At 43.1% G+C, this 21,468-nt stretch overlaps 1 protein-coding gene across 1 annotated transcript in view; it reads left to right on the forward strand.

Annotated features, from left to right (window-relative positions):
- Window positions 1–307: 307 nt before the first annotated feature.
- Window positions 308–21,468, forward strand: part of Kif11 (kinesin family member 11) — a 44,076-nt gene continuing 22,915 nt past the window's right edge. Inside the window, exons 1-10 of the mRNA XM_051146400.1 lie at window positions 308–605; window positions 11,639–11,771; window positions 11,940–12,037; window positions 12,125–12,203; window positions 14,754–14,939; window positions 15,054–15,178; window positions 16,733–16,823; window positions 17,062–17,304; window positions 19,480–19,575; window positions 20,846–20,934. Of these exons, the coding sequence (XP_051002357.1) occupies window positions 529–605; window positions 11,639–11,771; window positions 11,940–12,037; window positions 12,125–12,203; window positions 14,754–14,939; window positions 15,054–15,178; window positions 16,733–16,823; window positions 17,062–17,304; window positions 19,480–19,575; window positions 20,846–20,934 (1,217 nt within the window). The 5' untranslated portion in view covers window positions 308–528. The remainder of the gene's footprint in view (window positions 606–11,638; window positions 11,772–11,939; window positions 12,038–12,124; window positions 12,204–14,753; window positions 14,940–15,053; window positions 15,179–16,732; window positions 16,824–17,061; window positions 17,305–19,479; window positions 19,576–20,845; window positions 20,935–21,468) is intronic.

A 21,468-nucleotide genomic window follows, 5' to 3' on the forward strand; every position in this document is an offset into this window, starting at 1 on the left:
ATCTACAACTTAAGCGATCCAGTCGCCGCCGAGTCGTAGTAACCTCTACGGAAAGCGAAAGGCCTCGGAAGGCAGGCAGGACCCAGCGAGCGCCGCGACGTAGGCGTCCCAGGCCCCCAGAAGCCCGCCAGCAGCAGCACAGCTAGCTCGCACAGCGAACATGGCTCCACAACCTCCCCTCCCGCACCATTTCCCTTTTCCTCGGGCCACGCCCCTGCGTGGTCACGGTGACGACGGGCGTCCCATGATGCCTCGCGCGCCGCGCTGCTATTGGCCCAGCAACTTGTCTCCTTTTTCAAATTGAGGCGCCGGATCGTTGCTGGCTTCTGGGCAGAGACCAGCCTGCAAGTTCTGTCTCTCCGGCTGTTGCGGGGCGGTGGCCACAGCCAGAGGCCTGCGGGGACCGCGGGGACGCTGAGCTGCAAAAGTGTCCTCCTGGCTGCAGTAGCACCGGGAGAGAGGAGGTGGGCGCCCGGTTCCCACGGTGTTGGAGTCACCGCCGGGCCCGCAGGTTTTGGCGCGACCGTCATGGCGTCCCAGCCGAATTCTTCTTCGAAGAAGAAAGAGGAGAAGGGCAAGAACATTCAGGTGGTGGTGAGATGCAGGTAAGGAGAGGCTGCTACGAGTCCGGACTCGGAGGCTTTGCTGTTGGGCTCCCCCCCCCCCCCCCGCCCCGCGCCGCGCCGTTTCGGAGAATGATTTGTTTGCATTTTCTGAAGGAGTCTAAAATTACCCGTTTCTGGGCACCCCTGTGTTTTGTTCGATAAAAATGATGCAGGGGTTGAGATCTAAATTAGGGTTTGTTTCTGAGGGGAAACAGTGTTGGTGTTGGTTAGAGTTAAGCTGCATTCACAAAGAATTTGATGGTTACTTGACTGAAAAGTGCGTTCCTTTTTAAAAGCCAATATCGCCGAAGATTTAGGTTGTCATCGCCGCATGCTACTACTGCTCCATGCAAGTTGTCAGTTTGAGAATAAAGCTTCATACCCAATTTGCAGGTAGTTTGGCGCTTGCCTTGGCGTAATTTCCACCTTGGAACGAGTAATAGCTAGTTCTCAATCCTAGCCTACTCACCTCTATTAACCAAGCAGATATGGCTGGCTTTAAGTTAAACATTGAAAGCCAAACTGTAAAGTGGGTTTATGAAGCTCACAAGCTAATGAAGGTACATGTTAGTGGTGCAGCATACTTCTGTTATCATCTGCCTTTGCTCATAGACAAAAGACAGAATTGCGAGTAGAGGGAGGGTGGGGGGGGGGCGGTTTCAACTCTGCCCTGACTGGCACTCAAATAACTTACCCAATTTTTTGAATTCTTGTAATGTTACTGAGTCTGAAGCTACAAGTTAGCCTATTTTACTGTCTCGGCCTGTGGGGGAGCTGGGATTGCTGGCTCGTGGTTTCAGGTACCCCACTACCCAATTTCAAAATGAATTCTTAGAGGAAAGAGGATACTTGTTGAAACTGCAGTTTAAGTAGTGATTAATTCCCCTCCATCCCCAGCATTTTAGAGGTTTCCCCCCGTATATGTTAATGTGTATGTATGCATGCGTATCTTGCGTCTGCTTTTGTTGCTGGTCAAAATTGCCCTTGCAACTTTTCTTTTTTGTCAGCGGGAAAGTATTCCCCAAATTGAAATATTAAAAACAAAAAACCAAAAGCAAACAAACAAAAAAACCTTTTAGGTTATTGCCTGATTAACTTTGGTGTAGCTACCAAAGATGATGGTGAAGGTTTTTGTTTTGGTGTGTAATTTTTGTTCATATATGGTTGGCTTTTTTTCTCTATTGGCTTAATTTCTTGAACTGCCTATGTAGCACAAAATGACCTTAAAACCTGATATTCCTCCCCTTTCTCCTAAGTGTGTCAGGTGTGCAATTGTGCCTGTCATTTTGGTGGGGTTTTTGTTGTTGTTGTTTGTTTGGCTGGCTGGTTTTGACACCGTCTCACTATGTTACCGAGACTGGCCTCAAACTCTCGCTATCTCCCTGCCTTAGCACCCTGAGTGCTGGAGTGTTACCAGCAGTTTGAGCTTGAGTTACCAGGCCCCACTGATGACCAAGTTTGTAAACTAGGTGAGGGAGAGAAAGTGTGGCAGTTACCTCCAGTCTAGCCAAAGCACTTAACTCCTCAACTCTGGAGCTTTAATTTAGTTACTTAATTTGGAGGTTTCTTTTTAATCAACAGGAAAGAAAATGCACTTAAGAAAGAATTTAGCTGGGCAGTGGTGGTGGCGGTGGCGGCACACGCCTCTGATCCCAGCAATCAGAGGCAGAGGGATCTCTGAGTTCAGGGACAGCCAGGGCTACAAAGAGAAACCCTGCTTCATTTCCCCTCCCCAAGAGAATTTTTTAAATTATGTGTATAAGTGTGGGTATGTGCATGCATATGCAAGTGCCTGTGGAGGTCAGAAGAAAGCATCATCTATAGGCGCCGGAGTCACAGGTGATTGTGGACCTCCAGGTGTCGGGGAAGAAAAAGGAACTGCTTAACCCAAGGGCTCTCTCTAGCCCAAAATTGCACGTTTTAAACAATTATTTTGCAGCATTATCATCATCATCATTATTATTAGGCACTATTAAGTTTTTTGTGTGCTATTATTTCTTGTTACTTACAAAATATTTGAGTTACAAAAAGTTATAAAGAACACTTAATAGTGGGGGTGTAGTGGCACAGGCCTTTAATCCTAGTTCTCTCGGGAGGCAGAGGCAGACTGATCTCTGAGTTCGAGGCCAGTCTGCTCTATAGAGGGAGTTAGAGGACAGCTAGGGCTTCACAGAGAAACCTTGTCTTGAAAAACAAAACCAAAAGACCACTGTAACTAACGTGCTTTTTTGTATCGCTAAAATTAAGAAATAAACATCTTGGTGTCTATATTAACCTCCTATACTTCAAGTCTTACTTTAAGAGATTTCTTTGATATTTTTCACGAGTGAAAAATGTTATGTACAATAGTCTTGGTATAGGTTCTTCTTTTCCTAGTCTGCTTAGCCTTTCCTCAATCAAGCAGTGTTCCTGGTGCCAATGTGTCATTAAGCTTTAATAAGCAACATATGAGGCTTTCTTGGGCTGTTGGTGTTAGATCCATTTTGTCTTATTTAGTGGCAGGGTTTCACTATGTAGCTCCCTTGCGTCCTGTGGGCTCAAGCACATGCTTATGCACGTGTGACACCACAGAGACTGTAGTGGTTCAAGGACAAGTCTCAGGAGTTGGTTCTGTCCTTGCCCTCTGCGCACTTGAAACTGGACTCAGGTTGTCAGAGTTGGTGAGAAGCCATTTCCTATTGGGCTACCTCACTGGCTCTTAATTTCAAAGTTGTGTTTTAGTTCAAGACACAAAGCACAGGGTTACAACAACCGCTTTTCTCGGTTGTTTTCTCCCTGCTCCTCTCCCCTGTGGCCCTCCCCATCTCTACCTCATCCCCTTTCCCCACAATTAGTCCCTGAATTTATTTACTAGTCTTAACTTGTAAGCGTGTTCTCTCCCAGCTATATAAGAGGCTGAAGCAAGAGCAGCCTAGGCAGCTAGCATGGTTTTCTTTACTTCTGTCTGTCTGACTGTTTTTTAAAAAAATAATTTTATTTTATGTGCATCAGTGTTTTTGTCTATATGAATGTGTGTGTGTGAGGATGTCTGAACCTCTGGAACTGGCATTAGAGACAGTTGTGAGCCACCATGTGGTTGCTGGGAATTGAACCCAGGTCCTCTGGAAGAGCAGCCAGTGCTCTTAACCACTGAACCATCTTTCCAGCCCTGATCCTGTTTCTTAAAAAGAAAATAAATGGGGCGGGGGCTGTAGCTTTGTGGGGAAGCTAGCATGTGCACAGCAAAGCTTGGCCTTGGTCTCCATCACCTCCCCACGCACAGTTAAAAGGAAAATATATTTGAAAACATTCATGCAACAATAGGGGTAATGTATTCTTCCTTTCCAGGTTGGAAGTCTGTTCTTTTTCTTGCCTAATTACTCATGCTAGAGCTCCCATTGATGTGCTGAAGAGCAGTGACGAGAGTGGACATCTATGGTTCACTCTTGTTCTTTTCTCTCTTTTAAAAGCTATTTATTATTTGTGCATGTGTGTGCATGTCTGTATGAGTGAATGTCATGTGCCCTGTGTGAATGGGCGCTGTTGGAGGCCAGAAAAGGGTGTTGGATTTCCTGGAGCTGGACTCACAGGCAGTTGGGAGCCCTGATGGTGCTTCTGTAAGAAGCACTAAATCTGAGTTTTTCCTATCAAATACTATAAACCTGTGCTTAGGACAGAATTTTCTCTGATACCCCCCCACCCACCCCCCAAATGCCTTGTTTACTCAAAAGTCCTGCTCCGTTCTTGGATTAAAGTGGTTGGTTAGCCCCTTCTCTGTTCATTTCCTCCCCACTGGTTCTTTTAAAACTAGCCATTCTGGAAAGGCTGTGAGGTCAGACCCCAGTCAATGAAGAAAAGATATAGTAACCACTTGTGTTAGAATAAAATCAAGTGCACTTCCTGTCCCTGTGTGATCACTCCTCCAAGTACAATGCAGCACTTCCTCTCTGTCAAGAGTAAAGTTGGCCTAGTCCAGACACTTCAACTGGAGTAGCGGTCTCTTTATGGCCCCACACTTGATTTCTAACGCTAGGAGCTAAACTCAGGTCCTCTGGAAAGCAGCAAGTGACCTTAACCACTGAGTCATCCTTCCAGTCCCTCACTTTTGTTCTTAAAGGAAAGGCTTTCAGTCTGTGATCATGGAGTACATTTGCTGTGGGTTTTTATTTTCTTTTTTAAAAAAGATTCATTTTTAATTTGTGTGTGTGTCTCTCTGTGTCATCTGTGGGTTTGTACATATGTGCATGTAAATGTGAGTACCCTCAGAGACCAGAAGAATATGTCTGTGTGAGGGTGTACCGTGTGTGTGTGTGCCTGCAGAGGCCAGAAGAGGGTACTGGATCACTTGAGGCTGAAGTTACAGGCAGGTGTGAGCCACCAGCCATGGGTGCTGGGAACTGAACTCAGGTCCTTTGGAAAACAGGAAGTGCTCTTAAGTGTCACGCCATCTCTTTGGTGAGCTGTTAATGTTTGGCTTCTATTAGAATTATTTTTCTTGCATTTTTTTTGCTCATTGAACATTTTTTATATGAAATAGTTTTGAATTTTGTCAAATACTTTTCCAGCATCAATTAACATGAAAGTTTGTTTCTTTGTGGTTTTGAATTCACAGGGATCAGTGATCTGTAGTTTTCTTGTGCCTTACTGTAGTTTTGACATCAGGAGGAACCTTCTTAAAAAGTCATGCAAAGAGGAAAAGGGATGACATATCATGACTGAGCTGGGAGCTAATCCTCTCCTGTCTTAGGGGTTCTGTTACTGTGAAGAGACACCATGTTCACAGCAATTTTTTTCCAACATAATATTTTTATTATTTAGGAGTTTCACATAATGCTCCCCGATCATTTGCTTCCCAATCTTCCCAGATCTCCCCCACCCCCATGCTTGCTATCTCCCCCAAGGAAAAGAAGAAGAAAATTTTGAGAGAGAGGGAGAGGGACAGAGAGAGAGAGAGAGAGAGAGGGAGAGAGAAAGAGAGAGAGTGCTAACTAACTTAAGTCCTATTTATGTTGCCCATATACACGCTGGAGCACGGTCAAAGTCCAGTGGCCAGCCCTTTAAAGAAAACTGAGTCTCGCCAGTCCTGATGGCACACGCTTGTAATCCCAGCACTCTGGGAGGCAGAGGCTGGCTGATTGTTCTTAGTTCAAGGCCAGTCTGGTCTATAAAGGGAGTCTAAGACACCCAAGGCCACACAGAGAAACCCTGTCTCGAATCCCTATCCCCCTTAAAAAAGGCAACTGAGTCCTTCCCCACTTCTTGACAGAAGCCATCAATTGTAAAGAATTGAGCACGGCAACTCTTATAAAGAAAAACACTCACCTTCACAGACATACGTGCAGGCAAAACACTAATGCAATTAAAAAAAAAAATCTTTTTAATTCCAGCACTCGGGGAGGCAGAGGCAGGAGAATTGCTGTGAGTTCAAGGCCAGCCTGGTCTGCAAAGAGAGTCCAGGACAGCCAAGGCTACACAGAAAAACCCTGTCCCGAAAAAGCAAAACAGCCGGGCGGTGGTGGCGTGTGCCTTTAATCCCAGCACTTGGGAGGCAGAGGCAGGTGGATTGCTGTGAGTTCGAGGCCAGCCTGGTCTACAAAGTGAGACCAGGACAGCCAAGGCTTTACAGAGAAACCCTGTCTTGAAAAACCACCCCCCCCCAAAAAAAAATATATATATATATATTTATATTTAATTGGGGCTGGCTTATGTTTTGGAGGTTTAGCCCATTATCATAGTGGGAAGCATGGTGCATGCAGGCAGACATGGTTCTGGAGAGGTAGCTGAGAGTTCTACATCTGGATTGGCAGGCACAAGGAAGAGAGAGTAATACTGGGCCTGACTTAAGCTTCTGAAACTTCAAAGCCTACCCACAGTGATCCACTTCCTCCAACAAGGCAACACCTCACAGTAGTGCCAGTCCCATGGACCTATGGGGCCATTTCTTTCTTTCTTTCTTTCTTTCCTTTTGTTTGTTTGTTTTTGTTTTTTCGAGACAGGGTTATCTGTGTAGCCTTGACTATCCTGGACTTGCTTTGTAGACCAGGATGGCCTCAAACTCACAGAAATCCACCTGCCTCTGCCTCTCAAGTGCTGGGATTAAAGGTGTGTGCCACCGTCACCCGACTGCTATTTTCATTTAAACCACTACACTTCTCAATTTTTTTCTCAAAGGACATGAAAATTAATAATAGTTCTTAAAATATTTGGTAGAATTTACTTTGAAATTGTCAAGTTGAGGGGCAGCCCCTCCTTTCCTTTTCCTCTTCCTCCATCCCTTCCTTCTGCCTGGACGAACTAGCTTTTTTAGAGAAAGCCATGACTGCAGAGGGACTCCTGAAACTGGGGCTCCGGTTGCCACATAGAAGCACAACGCTGACAGCCTCAGCTGCTGCTGCCACCCAACTCAGCCTGCGTCCTCTTTTGGTTTGGGATTTGGGAGTTTGACTTCGGATTTTTGCAGAACAGAGGACCACGAACTTTACCTTCCAGTTTGTGCCTGGCCACTTTTGGTGAGGGTCTCTCCTCTACACTGGCCTAGGGTGGCATATCGCTAGTAGTGTGTCTGTAAGGTGTACAGCTGCACTTTCTGGGGTGATGCTCTCCAGAGAGGGTGCACAGCCTAGATCCTGACTGCCTTCTCCTTTACCTTGCTGCCATGTGCCCCCTATCTTCCTGGTCCCCCTTTGCTGCCCCCTTTCTTTCTAAATGCCCCCTTTTACTTTCACACATATTTCCCTTCCCCCACCTCTGGTGTTTTCTGTTTCCATTTTCATTGATCTCCAAATATTTTTTCTAATTTTCCTTTTGTTTTCTTTGATTCTTGATCATTTAAGCATGTTTTATTTACTTATTTATGTGTGGTACTAGCAACAACTCTAAACTATGCTTCTAAGAATGCACTTACTTTGCATATCATGGTCCTGCAGTTTCTGTCGTCTCCCTGAAAACCTGTTCTTCCAAAATATCACGTTTTACATTCTACTTAAATGTCGCCTCATCAGGCAGCATTCCCTGATCCCCAGAATAGCGCTCATCTCTCCTCCTCGTCGTTTCCCACGGCCCCTCAGTTGGCTTTTTTTTCCTAATTTATCAGCACCTAATATATTTATTTGGCATTTTTTTCAACTGTGTTAGAAGTTCCGTGAGAAAGATGTAGTGATATGTTTTGCTTACTTTTTTTCTTTTGAGACATGGTTTGAATGAGACAGGTGGCCTTGTTTTTGAGCAACTTAGCTTTCTGCCTCCACGTCCCAAGTGCTTCTATGACTGGTGTGCACCACCAAGTCTACTGTATGTGGTGCTGGGATTGAATCCAGGGCCATGTGCTTATTAAGCAAACAAACATTCTTATCGGCTGAGCTACAGCCACAGGATCCCCCTTTTTAAAAAATGTTTTTATAGCTAGGTGCAATGTGGTGCACGGCTGTAATCCCAGCACTCAGGGAGGCAGAGGCAGGCGGATCTCTGTTCGTTCAAGGCCAGCCTCATCTACAAAGTGAGTGCAGGACAGCCAAGGCCACACAAAGAAACCCTGTATCAAAAAACAAAAGAAAAGAAAAGGAGTGTGGTTGGGGCTGGAGAGATGGCTCAGTGGTTAAGAGCACTGGCTGCTCTTCCAAAGGATCTGGGTTCAATACCCAGCACCCACGTGGCGACTCACACCTGTCTACAGCTACAGTTCCAGAGCTTCTGACACCCTCTCACAGACATGCATGCACACAAAACACCAATGAGCATAAAATAAAAATAAATTGTATATTTAAAAAGAAGAAAAAGAGAAAAGGAGTGTTGTAGGAACATAGAACAGAAATTTATTTGAGGTTTATGGTGAAGAAGAAGGCCATGAGAGAATCCCTGGGTTTTGTTTTGAGACAGGTGCATGCCAGGCACACTGCCAATTGAGCTTCATCTTTAGCTCAAAAATACCCCCCCGCCCCCGTTTTAAAAACATTTGTTTGTTTGTTTGGGGGCATATGTAGAGGCCAGAGGACAACTTGTGGTAGGTAGGCTCTGTCTTTTCACCCTGTGGGTTCTCGGGTTTGACCTCAACTTTGCAGGCTTGGTGGTAAGCACCCACTGAGCATCTCACTCTCCCACCCAATCCCTCTCCCCTTTAAAGATGTATTTTTTAATGTGCTGTGAATGCAGGCCTGGAGTTGACCCTGGATAACTTGCTAGATGGTTCAGGATCTCTCATGGAATCCAGGGCTAACAGTTCTGGCTAATCTAGTTAGCCAGCTTGCCTCGGAGATTTCCTGTCTTTGCGTCCAAGTGTTGGATTACATGTAGCCTGCATATGGCAGCTTAGCTTTTAAGTGAGTTTTGGGGATCCAAACCCTAGTCCTCATTCCTAGACTGCAAATGCTTTGTCCACTAAACCATCTCTTGAGACTTTATGAAATAGTCCTTTAACCGTAGACATTTCACCAGAATGCAGACCACTGATCTCACCTGCTTGAGCAGTGTGGCACTTCTGTGTTTGTCTTATTGTTTGAAAAGTGAGGATAATGGAGGCTAGAGAGATGGCTCAGAGGTAAAGAGCCCTGGCTGCTTTTCCAAAGGTCCTGAGTTCAGTTCCCAGCAACCACCTGGTGGGTCAAAACCATCTATAATGAGATCTGGTGCCCTCTTCTGGTGTGCAAGCGTACATGCAGGCAAAACACTGTGCACATAATAAATAAACTATTTAAAGAAATGAAGATAGTGATGTGTAATAGTAACTTTTATTTGCCCGATTTAATTTTTGTCTTCAAGGCTTACTGCCTCCGACTGAGAACTTAGGCCTTGTCCTGGAAACGTCTAGCCTCTTTACAATCTAATCTATGCCTAGAATGTTCAGCCTCTGAGACTTACTGCTGAATAAGCTCACTATTTCTAGTCCTTTCTGAACTCTGGCTGGCTGGTTTAACTCAACCCTTCTGGCTCACACTCCTCTCCAAGCTGACTGATTCAAACTGGCTTCTCTCTTGGTCTCTGCTTGACCTCAAACTAACTCTAGCAGTCTTCTCTAATCCTCTGGCTTCTTCTCATTCTCTGGCTCATTCTGTCTTCACCTGTGTCTAGCTTGTTCTCCCTCCAACCTGTCTCTGTAAAACTCTCCTGCTAAAACTGCCTCTGAATTCCACAAATTGAACTGTCATGAACTCAGCTCCACTCACTGCCCCTCTATTCAATTGCCAGAACAGCACTGACTAGAACTCAGAGATCCTCATGCCTCTGCCTCTTGAGTGCTGGGATTAAAGACGTATAATACTATGTCTGAACCTAAGCTTCTCTTTACCTGAAATTTGGTCTGTACTAGGCTGGCCTTGCATCTGAGAGTAAAGGCATGTGTTATTCCTTCTTCTTCTTCTTTTTTTTTTTTTTTTTTTTTTTTTTTTTTTTTTTTTTTTGAGGACAGGGTTTCTCTGTGTAGCCTTGGCCATCCTGGACTCACTTTGTAGGCCAGGCTGGCCTCGAACTCACAGCGATCCGCCTGCCTCTGCCTCCCGAGTGCTGGGATTAAAGGCGTGTGCCACCACGCCCAGTGTGTTATTCCTTCTTGATCACGAAGACCTAGATGGTCTTTGAATGGGATCTCTTGTTAGAGCAGCCATATTCTGAGCTTGGAACAGTAAGTACTTTGCACATAGTAAGTGTTCTCCATGTCAGTCATTTTTATTGAATTAAACTGCATTTTCACTATAATTCTAGCAGTGCTGGGCATTGGACCCATGGCCGCTATGGGCTAGGTAAACACTATGCTACTAAGCTATATTGCAGTCTTCTTTTCTGAGACCAGGTTTTACTAAACTTCCAAAGTTGTGTTTAAACTCAGTCAGTTCAGGCAGGTCTTGAACTTGAGATCCTCCTGTCTCAACTTCCTTAGCAGGTGGGATGTCAGCCTTTGACAACCATTTTTTTTTTTTTTTTTTTTTTTTTTTTTTTTTTTTTTTTTTTTTTTGAGACAGGGTTTTTCTGTGTAGCCTTGGCCATCCTGGACTCACTTTGTAGACCAGGCTGGCTTTGAACTCACAGCGATCCGCCTGCCTCTGCCTCCCAAGTGCTGGGATTAAAGGCGTGCGCCACCACGCCCGGCTGTGACAACCATTCTTGAGTCATTATTTTTGGATGCATTTGATTTTGTGTTGATTAGTTAGCCCCTGGAAGGTTTACATTTTGCGTACAAATTTGATGTTCTTTCTACTGCATCATAACCTAATACTCACAATTAAGAATATTGGAGATATGAGCTGGTGCAGCAGGACACACCTTTAATCTTGGCACTTGGGAGGCAGAGGCAGGAGGATCTCTGAGAGTTCAAGGTCAGTCTGGTGAGTTCCAGGACAGCCAGCATTACAGAGCAACCCTTTCTCAAAATAAGTAAATCAGGTAGGAATGGAATTCTAAAAAAAGCTATTTTTACATCTTAAATTACATTAGCCTCTGTTCTAGAACACTGCTAGTATAGGAGCTGAGGATGTGCCTTATTTGGAAGTGTGGTTGCCTGGCATGCATGAAACCCTGGGTTTGATCCCCACTGCCTTATAATCTTAGTACTTGATGGATAGATGCGGGAAGATCAGGAGTTCAAGGCCAGCCACTGCTACATAGTGAGTTTGAAGCCTGCCTGGGCTACATGAGACCTGCCTCAAAGGGGGAAAAAAAAAAGAAGGCAGAGGGAGAAAGAAGGAATTACTAGAATTATGTGTTCCCTATCTTTGGAAATTGATTTCATTTCTGGGCAACTGAGTCCTTTATGACACTTTTTTTTTTTTTTTTAAGGTTTTTCGAGACAGGATTTCTCTGTGTATCATTGGCTGTCTTGGAGTCACTTTGTAGATAGGCTGGCCTCGAACTCACAGCAATCCACCTGCCTGTGCCTCCCCAGTGTTGGGAGGCCACCACGCCTGGCATCCTTTATGATTCTACTGTCTGTTTTGTAGTGTCATTTTTTTTATTTAATCCCTATGAACAATGTTACATTACACATTTTTTTATTAATGTAATTAAGGAAAGTGTTGTTATTTAACTTTTACTAACTAAAAGTTTCTAATTCTGTGTATTTCTTACAGACCATTTAATTTGGCAGAGCGGAAAGCGAACGCCCACTCAGTAGTAGAATGTGATCATGCGCGGAAAGAAGTTAGTGTGCGAACTGCAGGGCTGACTGACAAGTCCTCAAGGAAAACATATACTTTCGATATGGTACTTACTTTCTTCTCTTCTTCAATTAGTCACTAATGTAAAGTAACCCATGGAATGTGGTGTGCTTCTGAACTTTGTCTTTAAGTCTGTTGAGCTAGTTTCTAGTGGGTAGATTATTAACATGAATGGTGTTGTTTTCAGAGCTTCTCTCTCTCTTTTTTAAAATAGGTGTTTGGAGCATCTACAAAACAAATTGACGTTTACCGAAGTGTTGTTTGTCCCATTCTTGATGAAGTTATTATGGGCTATAATTGCACCATCTTTGCGTAAGCAAAACAACTAATTTTTAAGTTTAGAAGGTTTAGATGTGTGTATTTGGTTTTGATTTAATACTTTTTAAAAAATCTTGACAGATACGGTCAGACTGGCACTGGGAAAACTTTTACAATGGAAGGTGAAAGGTCACCTAACGAAGCATTCACCTGGGAGGAGGTACTGATTGTTTATGATGTTCTTTTACTTCAATCGTGGCAAAAGTTTAGCGCACTAAATTTTACCTCTGTTGAACAGAAGGTCAGAGCGCCATGTCAACCACGAACCCAAGTTGTTTATTGTCCTAATGTATAATAAGTAATAGTTTAGTAAAGTTACGGCTGTATCAGAAATATATGGTCTCATTGGGACAGCACATACAGTGATGATAAAAGAGAGAGGGTCTACGTAGACTCCAGAATAGCAGGAGCAGCGCGCAGTCTCCCCGTACTACCCTGCTTTTTCTGTAGGGAAATAATTTAGCGTTTCAAGACCCATAGTGGATACCTAAAATAGTAAGCAATTTGTTCACTATGTCTTTTCTTATGTATGTGCCTATGACAGCACCTAATTTATAAATCAAGTGTAGTAAAATGTTATCAATAACAACAACATAAGAGCTGTATCAATATACTGTAATATGTTACTCAAATATGGTTTCTGTCTAAGATTTTTATTATACTTTTACTTTGTCAGTTAAATAAAGTACTTTACAGTTTTCTCTTTTGTATATCCAAGTTGCCAAAATCACTGCTATTGTGTTTTAGGTAATAGCTTAAAAGTTATTATTGTTGTTGTCTTAGGTGATAGTTTTAAAATTAGTGTTGTTGTTGTTGTTATTATTATTTCCACCACTATGGCTTTTTGAGACAAGGTCTTATACTGTAACCCAGGCTGGCTTGAAACTCACTATACATTGGCTTGTAATAATTGTTGTATCTCAGCCTCCATAGTGCTGGGATTATATGAAATAAGAGTTATTCAAATGCCAGGAGGTGATGGTGCACACCTTTAATCCCAGCACTTGGGAGACAGAGGCAGGCGGATCTCTGTGAGCTCAAGGCCAGCCTAGTCTACAATGTGAGTCCAGGATAGTCAAGGCTACACAGAGAAACCCTGTCTCAAGAAAACAAAACAAAACAAAGTTACTCAGAACAATGAATATTATAACCAATACTTCTGCCAAGTGGCTAATAAACAGATATAGTCAGGTATAGTCAGGGGTGAGGCATGTCCCCGGCAGGTATAGTCAGGGGTGAGGCATGTCCCCGGCAGGTATAGTCAGGGGTGATGCATGTCCCCGGCAGGTATAGTCAGGGGTGATGCATGTCCCCGGCAGGTATAGTCAGGGGTGAGGCATGTCCCCGGCAGGTATAGTCAGGGGCGATGCATGTCCCCGGCAGGTATAGTCAGGGGCGATGCATGTCCCCGGCAGGTATAGTCAGGGGTGATGAATGTCCCCGGCAGGTATAGTCAGGGGCGATGCATGTCCCTGGCAGGTATAGTCAGGGGTGATGCATGTCCCCGGCAGGGTGGTGCATTATTTCATCATGCTACTCAGAATTATGCCAATTTTTAAATTTAACAGCTATTTATATCTGTATTTTTCTATTGAATAATTTTAGATTGTGACTGACTATAACTCAGGCTGATGTGACTTGACTTGCCTGACAGTAGGTTAGTTAGGTTTTAGTTTTCAGTTTGCCTTGGCATAGTTGTCTCTCAGTATCCATGGAGAGTGGTGGGTTCTCGTACACACACATACATACACATGCCACAGTCTGAGGGATGCTCACGTCTCTTTACCAGATGGCACAGCGTTTGTACATATGCTAAATATAGCCTTCCACATAGCTTAAGTCATCTATAGTTTACTTGCAATACCTAATACAATGCAAGTACTAAGTAATAATTCTTAAACTCTTTTTATTGGGGGCATTGTTTGTTCTGAGATAGGCTCTTATATAGCCCAGCCTGACCTTAAACTTGTTATATAGCTGATGCTGCCCTTGAACTCTGACCTCTTTCTCTCTATATCGTAGGTGCTTGATTATTGGCATGCATCTACTACTCCCAGTTTTTTACTGCTTTTGCTGGGAGAGTGACAAAGGAAATTGTTTGGTCAGGCGTGGTGCCGCATGACTTTAATGCCATCGGGGCTGGGGTGGGGGGCAGGGGATAGACACAGAGGCAGACAGATTGCGTTGAGTTCGAGGCCAGCCAACCAGGGCTACACGGAGAAACTTGTCTTGAAAAACCAAAAAGAAAGAGAAAAAAATGTTTTCTTGTGGTTGGTAGGATGCAGAACAACTGGTTTGGAAGGGCTAATTGGCTTGTACTGAAATACACTGTTTGCCAGGTGTGATGGCCTGTGCCTGGGTGCTGGTGCTTGGGAGGGCTGAGTTAGAAGTGCAAACTGGATGCTAGGCTCTATAGTGAAATTTAAATAAGCTAGAGTTAGGTATGGTGGTGTGCATTTATAATAATTACACAGACCCTGGAGACCAAAGCAAAAGTCGTCTCAAGTGTGGGGCCAACCTGGGCACTTTAAGGGTGACGCCTGTCTGTAAAAGGAGAACAGGGATGGCTGCCTAGTGCATGTGAGACCTTAGGATCAATCCCCAGGATTGCAAATGCAGCAGTGAACTCTGAAGCATGCCTTTGTCATACTTAGCTGTTGGAGTAAATGGCGTTTTGAGTTTACTTTAATTCTTCTTAATATAATTTCAGGATCCGTTAGCTGGTATCATTCCACGCACTCTTCATCAAATTTTTGAGAAACTTACTGATAATGGCACTGAATTTTCAGTCAAAGTGTCCCTGTTGGAAATCTATAACGAGGAGCTTTTTGACCTCCTCAGCCCGTCCACGGACGTCTCTGAAAGGCTGCAGATGTTTGATGATCCCCGGAACAAGGTGACTCAGGGTTGAAAATGAAAGTTCCCAAATTTTACTGTATGAATCTTTTAAAAGTCAGTGTACCTTTTCTTTATAAATTAATGGGTAGTCTTTTGATATTTGTTTGATCAGAGAGGAGTGATAATCAAAGGCTTAGAGGAAATTACAGTACATAACAAAGATGAAGTCTACCAAATTCTAGAGAAAGGGGCAGCGAAAAGGACAACTGCAGCAACCTTGATGAATGCTTACTCTAGGTAAGAACAACCATCTTCCTCCTACAGCAACTCCGGATGGGTCGAGGGATTGGGTCACTTAGAAGATCAGTGCTAGCAGGGGAGGGAGTCCGTGGTACTTGGCATCAGATTCATAAAGACTGGTGAGAGGGAAACAGATAAGTTAAGTTGGTATAGAAGCATTAACGTTTTAAAGACAGATTCTTTTTCAAACGATTGCGTGCAAGGTGTGGTGGCACAGGCCTTAGTCACAGCACTTAGGCAGTCTAGACTTTCAAAGGCTCCACAGAGAGACTGTGTCTCTAACCGCCCCCCCCCCACCCCTCCAAAAAAAATTTAGGATGAGATGAGCAAGCCTTTTGAAGGTGGCTGCTTAGGTGCTTTTATGCAGCTGTTTTGTGGAGCTTGGTTTTTTTTTTGGGGGGGGGGTTGTACTGGAAATTAAATCCAGGGCACATGTTAAGAAAGTACTATAGAAATTGAGACCAAATCTTTATTTTAAAATGATTTTACTTTAGTGTGAACATACAAGATGATCAGTAACTCTGACATTCATGAAAAGAGAGAAAGAAACAAATTTCTCTAAATACTATTTATTGCTATGCCCAGTTATACATTTTTAATATTAAATAGATTACTTTTTATGATTAAAAAGCTTAGTTTTCCTAAGTCAGTTGATATTTTATGCTTAGTTGCATTAATTCCACAATCTTGGATAGAAACTGGTGCTTGTTATAGTGCTTGTCATGCAAGCCTGGCTACTTGAGTTTGAGCCCTGGAACCATCCACCTGAAGGCGGAAGGAAAGAAGGAACCAGCTCCATGGGAAATGTGCCCTATTGCACACACGCCCAAAGCCGCACATAATAAAAATTTTTTTTTAAATTAAAGAAATCAGTGGATAATAGTGAGAAAACATGAGATAAATAGACCTCAGATGTATAGTTTGTTTTCTTGCACCCTTCCCTTTTCTATAATTTAAATAACTTTTATAAAATAATCCTTTTTAAAAGTACAAAGAAGAGGGGCTGGAGAGATGGCTCAGCTGTAAGAGCACTGACTGCTCTTCCAGAGGTCCTGAGTCCAATTCCCAGCAACCACATGGTGGCTCACAACCATCTGTAATGTGATTGAATGTGCGCTGTATACATAATAAATAAATCATTAAAAAAAAAAGTACAAAGAAGAGAATAAAAAGCTGCTGTATTCTTCACCGCTGATGACATTAATAAATACAGTGATTTTTCTGGTTGGGAACCATCTGCTCTGAAAAACTATTTTTTTCAGAGGTGCCTGAAAATGCTTTGTGTGTGTTGCTGGGCCTGGAACTCAGGAACTGCTGTGTGCAAGACACTCACTCTACTTTGCTTTAAAACTTGAGGATGGTTTTTGACAGCTTCTTTGTCAGGTCGGCATGGTAGGAGGCAGGTGGCTTTTGTCTCCCTAGGTTTTACTTTCTGGCTGATGTCATCCTTGTCTTTGTGCAGTTAGACCTTCCCTTCCTGTTCTCAGTGTTTTGAGGGAACAAATAATGTTTTACATTGTAATGAGTGGACAACTTGCTCTTGTTTTCTAGTCGTTCACACTCAGTTTTTTCTGTTACGATACACATGAAAGAAACTACAATTGACGGAGAAGAGCTTGTTAAAATTGGAAAGTTGAATTTGGTAAGCATACTGCCTCAATGCCACTGTGCTATTCCTGATTACTTTCTAGAGAAATTTGTGATTCCCACTTATGTGCAGTATTTTTATAGTTATTTCATTAATTAGCTTTGAATTTGGAGGAGAAATTTATTGGGGAAAATTTATTTTGCTAGTACATTATATATAACAAAAAATATAAAAGAATATAAATCTTTGAATCCAATTATAATAGATTGACGTTTTCTTTTTAAAATTAAAGGTTGATCTTGCAGGAAGTGAAAATATTGGGCGTTCTGGAGCTGTTGACAAGAGGGCCAGGGAAGCTGGAAATATCAACCAATCCCTGTTGACTTTAGGAAGAGTCATTACTGCTCTTGTGGAAAGGACACCGCATATTCCTTATCGAGAATCCAAACTAACTAGAATCCTGCAAGACTCTCTTGGGGGACGTACAAGAACGTCTATAATTGCAACCATTTCCCCTGCATCTCTCAATCTTGAGGTAAGCCCTTTGAGAGAAAGCAGCAAGTGGGGACTGGAAGCCTTTCTTTGCTCTCATATTTTTAAAGTTCATTTACTGGCTTCGTTCTATACTATAATGCATAACAATCTGGACATGGTATGTAAACATATCCTAAGGCCAGGGTGTCACTATGATAAAAAGCCAGTTACCAACATGGTTGGTTGGTTTGTCTGTTTGTCTGTTTGTTTCTTTCTTTTATTGCTTTCATTCAGGATAGGACTTGCTGTCTTTCAGGCTTGTGGAAGACTCGTGATCTCCCTGCCCCCAGCTTCCAGAGCTCTCTCATGGCATGTGTTGCCAAAGTGGCGTCATAATTTTTAAAAAAAACTTGTTATTGTTGTTCGGTTGGTTTTTTTGTTGTTGTAGTTGTGTTGTTTTTGGTTTCTGAGATAAGGTATTTCTGTGTATCCCTGGCTGTCCTGGAACTAGCTCTGTAGACCAGGCTGGCCTCCAATTCATAGATATCTACATGCCTCTGCCTCTTGAGTACTGGCATTAAAGGTGTGAGCCACCACTACCTGGGTTAAAAATATGTTTTATACTCATTTGTTTATTTATTTTGTATGTGTGTGTCAGGGGTGTACAGGTAGTGATCAGAAAACAACTTGTGGTTGTCAATTCTCCCCATCTGTCATGGGTTCCTGTGATCAGGTCCGGCCACTTGGCTTGGTGGCAAGTGCCTTTGCTCACCGAGTAGTCATCCAGCCAGCTCTTCACGCTCTCTTTAAACAAACACAGATTGCTGGGCTGGAGAAATGGCTCAGTGGTTAAGAGTTTTGGCTGCTCTTCCAGAGGAAGACTTTGTTTACGATTTCCAGCACCCACATGGTGACTCACCACCATGTATAACTCCAATCATAGGGATCTATTGCCCTCTCCTGGCCACCTCAGGCACTAGGTCTGCACACAGTGCACAGACTATACATGTTTTTTAAAAAATTTCTTTTCTGAATGTCAATAATGATAGGTTCATTTACTTAGACGGAGTCAAGTCTTTTTTGGGGGCACTTAGCATACTGTTTTCATTATGCTGTACTATGTTAAAATTATGCTATATATCAACATTGGTTCTTTTTCTGAGTACATAATAATTAGTTATCTGGATACAGGTGTTGGATAACACTGGTCCTGATATCATGAACAAATGTCTGCTCACTTCAGATAGGGATCACATGCCAGATGAAAGTAAGAATGTCGCAGAGCTCAACTTGGTCAGCTAATGGGTGCTAGTGGGGCTACTTACAGTAGTATGGTGAGAGATTTCTTATAAGATCAGAACTGACTCAAAGACAGCTGCATCACCAAAGCCTCCTCCTCATCCCCCGTGTGCATTTGCTCATGACAGATTAGCTCACAGACGACCCAACAGTCTGAGGAATGTCTCTCCCAGGTGGATGGGCTGGTGCCAGCCTCTTCAGGGCAGCCAGATTGGTCTGAGAGTGTCTCTGGCAGGGGCCCACTGTGTCTGTTTCAGGGATTTTCTGCTCTGAGGCAGGGAGGGGCCTGGTGTATCTCTTTCAGGGACTTCTGAGCTTAAAGAGCTTCATTGTGCTGTGGAATGTTTTACTACACTTTAGAACATCATCCTTAAGGAATTTCCTTCCAAGATGGAGGGGTTTTCTTTGAGAAGATTGTTCCTTAATAGGACATTTTGTTTGTTCCCCAGCTGGTGGACTTCACTGAGTTTAAGACAGTGTAGGAGGCTGAGGAGGCGGCTCTGTTGGTAAAGTCCTTGCCGTGTAAGGATGAGGAGACCCACATGCACATTCCCAGTTTCTACACAAAGCTGTTGGGTGATGTGATTCTGGAGTCTTTGGGAGGAGACATTCGGATTTGTGGAGCTCATTGGCCAGCCAGTCCAGCTAGTTTGGCACTCTGCAGGTTCACCGAGAAACACCTCCTCAAAGCCTAAGATGAAGCCTCCTAGAGAAAGACAGTCAGCCTTGACCTAGTGGCTCTCACATTCCTGCATCTCACACACACACACACACATACACACACACACTTATACACACACACACACCCTTGGTTAAAATAGTCAATAAATAGAGTCCATGCATTAAGTGCAGATGGAAATTATATACATTTTAAATAACAGAAGTATCTATTTTCATCCTTATGTCTTCGGTAATTGACCTTTCTTTTTCATGATAGGAAACTCTGAGTACATTGGAATACGCTCACAGAGCAAAGAACATAATGAACAAACCTGAAGTTAACCAGAAACTCACCAAAAAAGCTCTCATTAAGGTGATTTGTTTGTTTTTTGTTTTTTTCAAGACAGGGTTTCTCTGTGTTTTCCCCAACTGTCCTAGAATTTGCTTTGTAGACCAGGCTGGCCTAGAACTCAGAGATCTACCTAGCTCTGCTTCCTGAGTGCTGGAATCAAAGACCTGCACCACCACGCCAGGTTAGGAATAACAACAGGTCACTTTTAATTAAGATTTATTAACTTGGGGGTCTGGAGAGATAGCTCAGTGGTTAAGATGTAGTCCAAGCACCAAATGTACATAAAAATAAATAAAGTAAGAAGATTTGTAAAATTGCTTGTTGTAGGCACTTGCTATTAAGTGAGGGTCTCATTGACCAGGCAAAAGTGTTCACCACACTGTAGTTCTGGAGACCTTCTGCCGCTGCACTGCGTCACCAACCCCCTGTGGTAGCAGTTTATACAGTAAATAAAGAAAACACTGGTGGGCTGGAGAGATGGCACTGGCTGCTCTTCCAGAGGTCCTGAGTTCAATTCCCAGCAACCACATGGTGGCTCACAACCATCTATAATGGGGTTTGGTGCCCTCTTCTGTCAAACATGCAAATAGAACACTCATATAAATTAAAAAAAAAAAAAAAAAAAAAAGAAAACACTGGGTGTGTTAGAATGCTTTCCCAACATTGTTGACATTTCTAGCTTTATAATGCAGTTGGTGCTCTTGATAGCATTTGTTTACAATCATAAGTTCTGTTTATATCTCTGAGGTGAAATTTATACACCATGACATTTACCTCTTTTTTTTTTTTGTCTGGTTTGTTTGTTTGTTTGTTTGTTTCAAGACAAGGTTTCTCTGTATAGCCCTGGCTGTCCCGGACTCTCTCTGTAGACCAGGCTAGCCTGGAACTCACAGCGATCCACCTGCCTCTGCCTCTGCCTCCCGAGTGCTGGGATTTAAAGGCAGCAGATTTAAAGACAAAGTGGACACATTTAAAGACTCTTTAATAAGGCCATTAATAGACTATTTCTAAACAAATTAGCATTGATGTAAAACTAGTTACAATTTGGGGTGTGGGGGCCTACACATGTGACCTCAGCATTTCAAAGGCTGAGACTGAAGATCGCTGTTAAGGACAGCTTGGCTTATGGAGTGAAATCTTATGTTTTTTTGTTTTTGTTTTTTAATGTGATTAGGACTTTCTGTTTGAGAAACATAAAGCACTAACATGTTTTATGTATATGCTGTCCACACTGAATGATAGGACAAAAACAACTAACTTGATACCTATATATAATATTCCTCTTGTGTAGGAATATACAGAAGAGATAGAGCGTTTGAAGCGAGATCTTGCTGCAGCCCGTGAGAAAAATGGAGTGTACATCTCTGAAGAAAATTTTAGGTAAGCCTTTGTCTATGGAATTGATTTCTAAGGTTTTTTGGGGGAGGGGTGTTTTTCTTTTTCGTTTTTTGTTTTGGTTTTTCAAGAGAGAGTTTCTCTGTGTAGCCTTGGCTGTTATGGAACTCACTCTGTAGACCAGGCTGGCCTCGAACTGATAGGTCCAAGTGCCTCTGCCTCCTGAGTGCTGGGTTTAAAGCTTTGCACCACCACTACTCAGCTGGATTTTAAAAAAATTTTTTTTTTATTTTGAGTTTGCCTTCATGTATGTCTGTGTACCCCATTCAGACAGTGCTGCAGGGGCCAGAAGGGCACCAGATCTCCTGGAGATGGAGTTAGAAACAGCTGTGAGCTGCCCTGTGCTGGGGCCTGGACCCTGCACCCTGTTCCCCATGCAGAGCAGACAGAGCTCTTAACTTCTGAGCCATCCCCAGCTCCTTATCTTTGTTTTTGGAGATAGTTTCTACATATATATATACATATCCCAAGCTGGTGTGAAGCTCTCTGAATCTTGCCTCAGCCTCACAGTTACTAGAA

The sequence above is a fragment of the Acomys russatus genome, chromosome 5, assembly GCF_903995435.1.
Source record: "Acomys russatus chromosome 5, mAcoRus1.1, whole genome shotgun sequence".
In the NCBI taxonomy this organism is placed as follows: domain Eukaryota; kingdom Metazoa; phylum Chordata; class Mammalia; order Rodentia; family Muridae; genus Acomys; species Acomys russatus.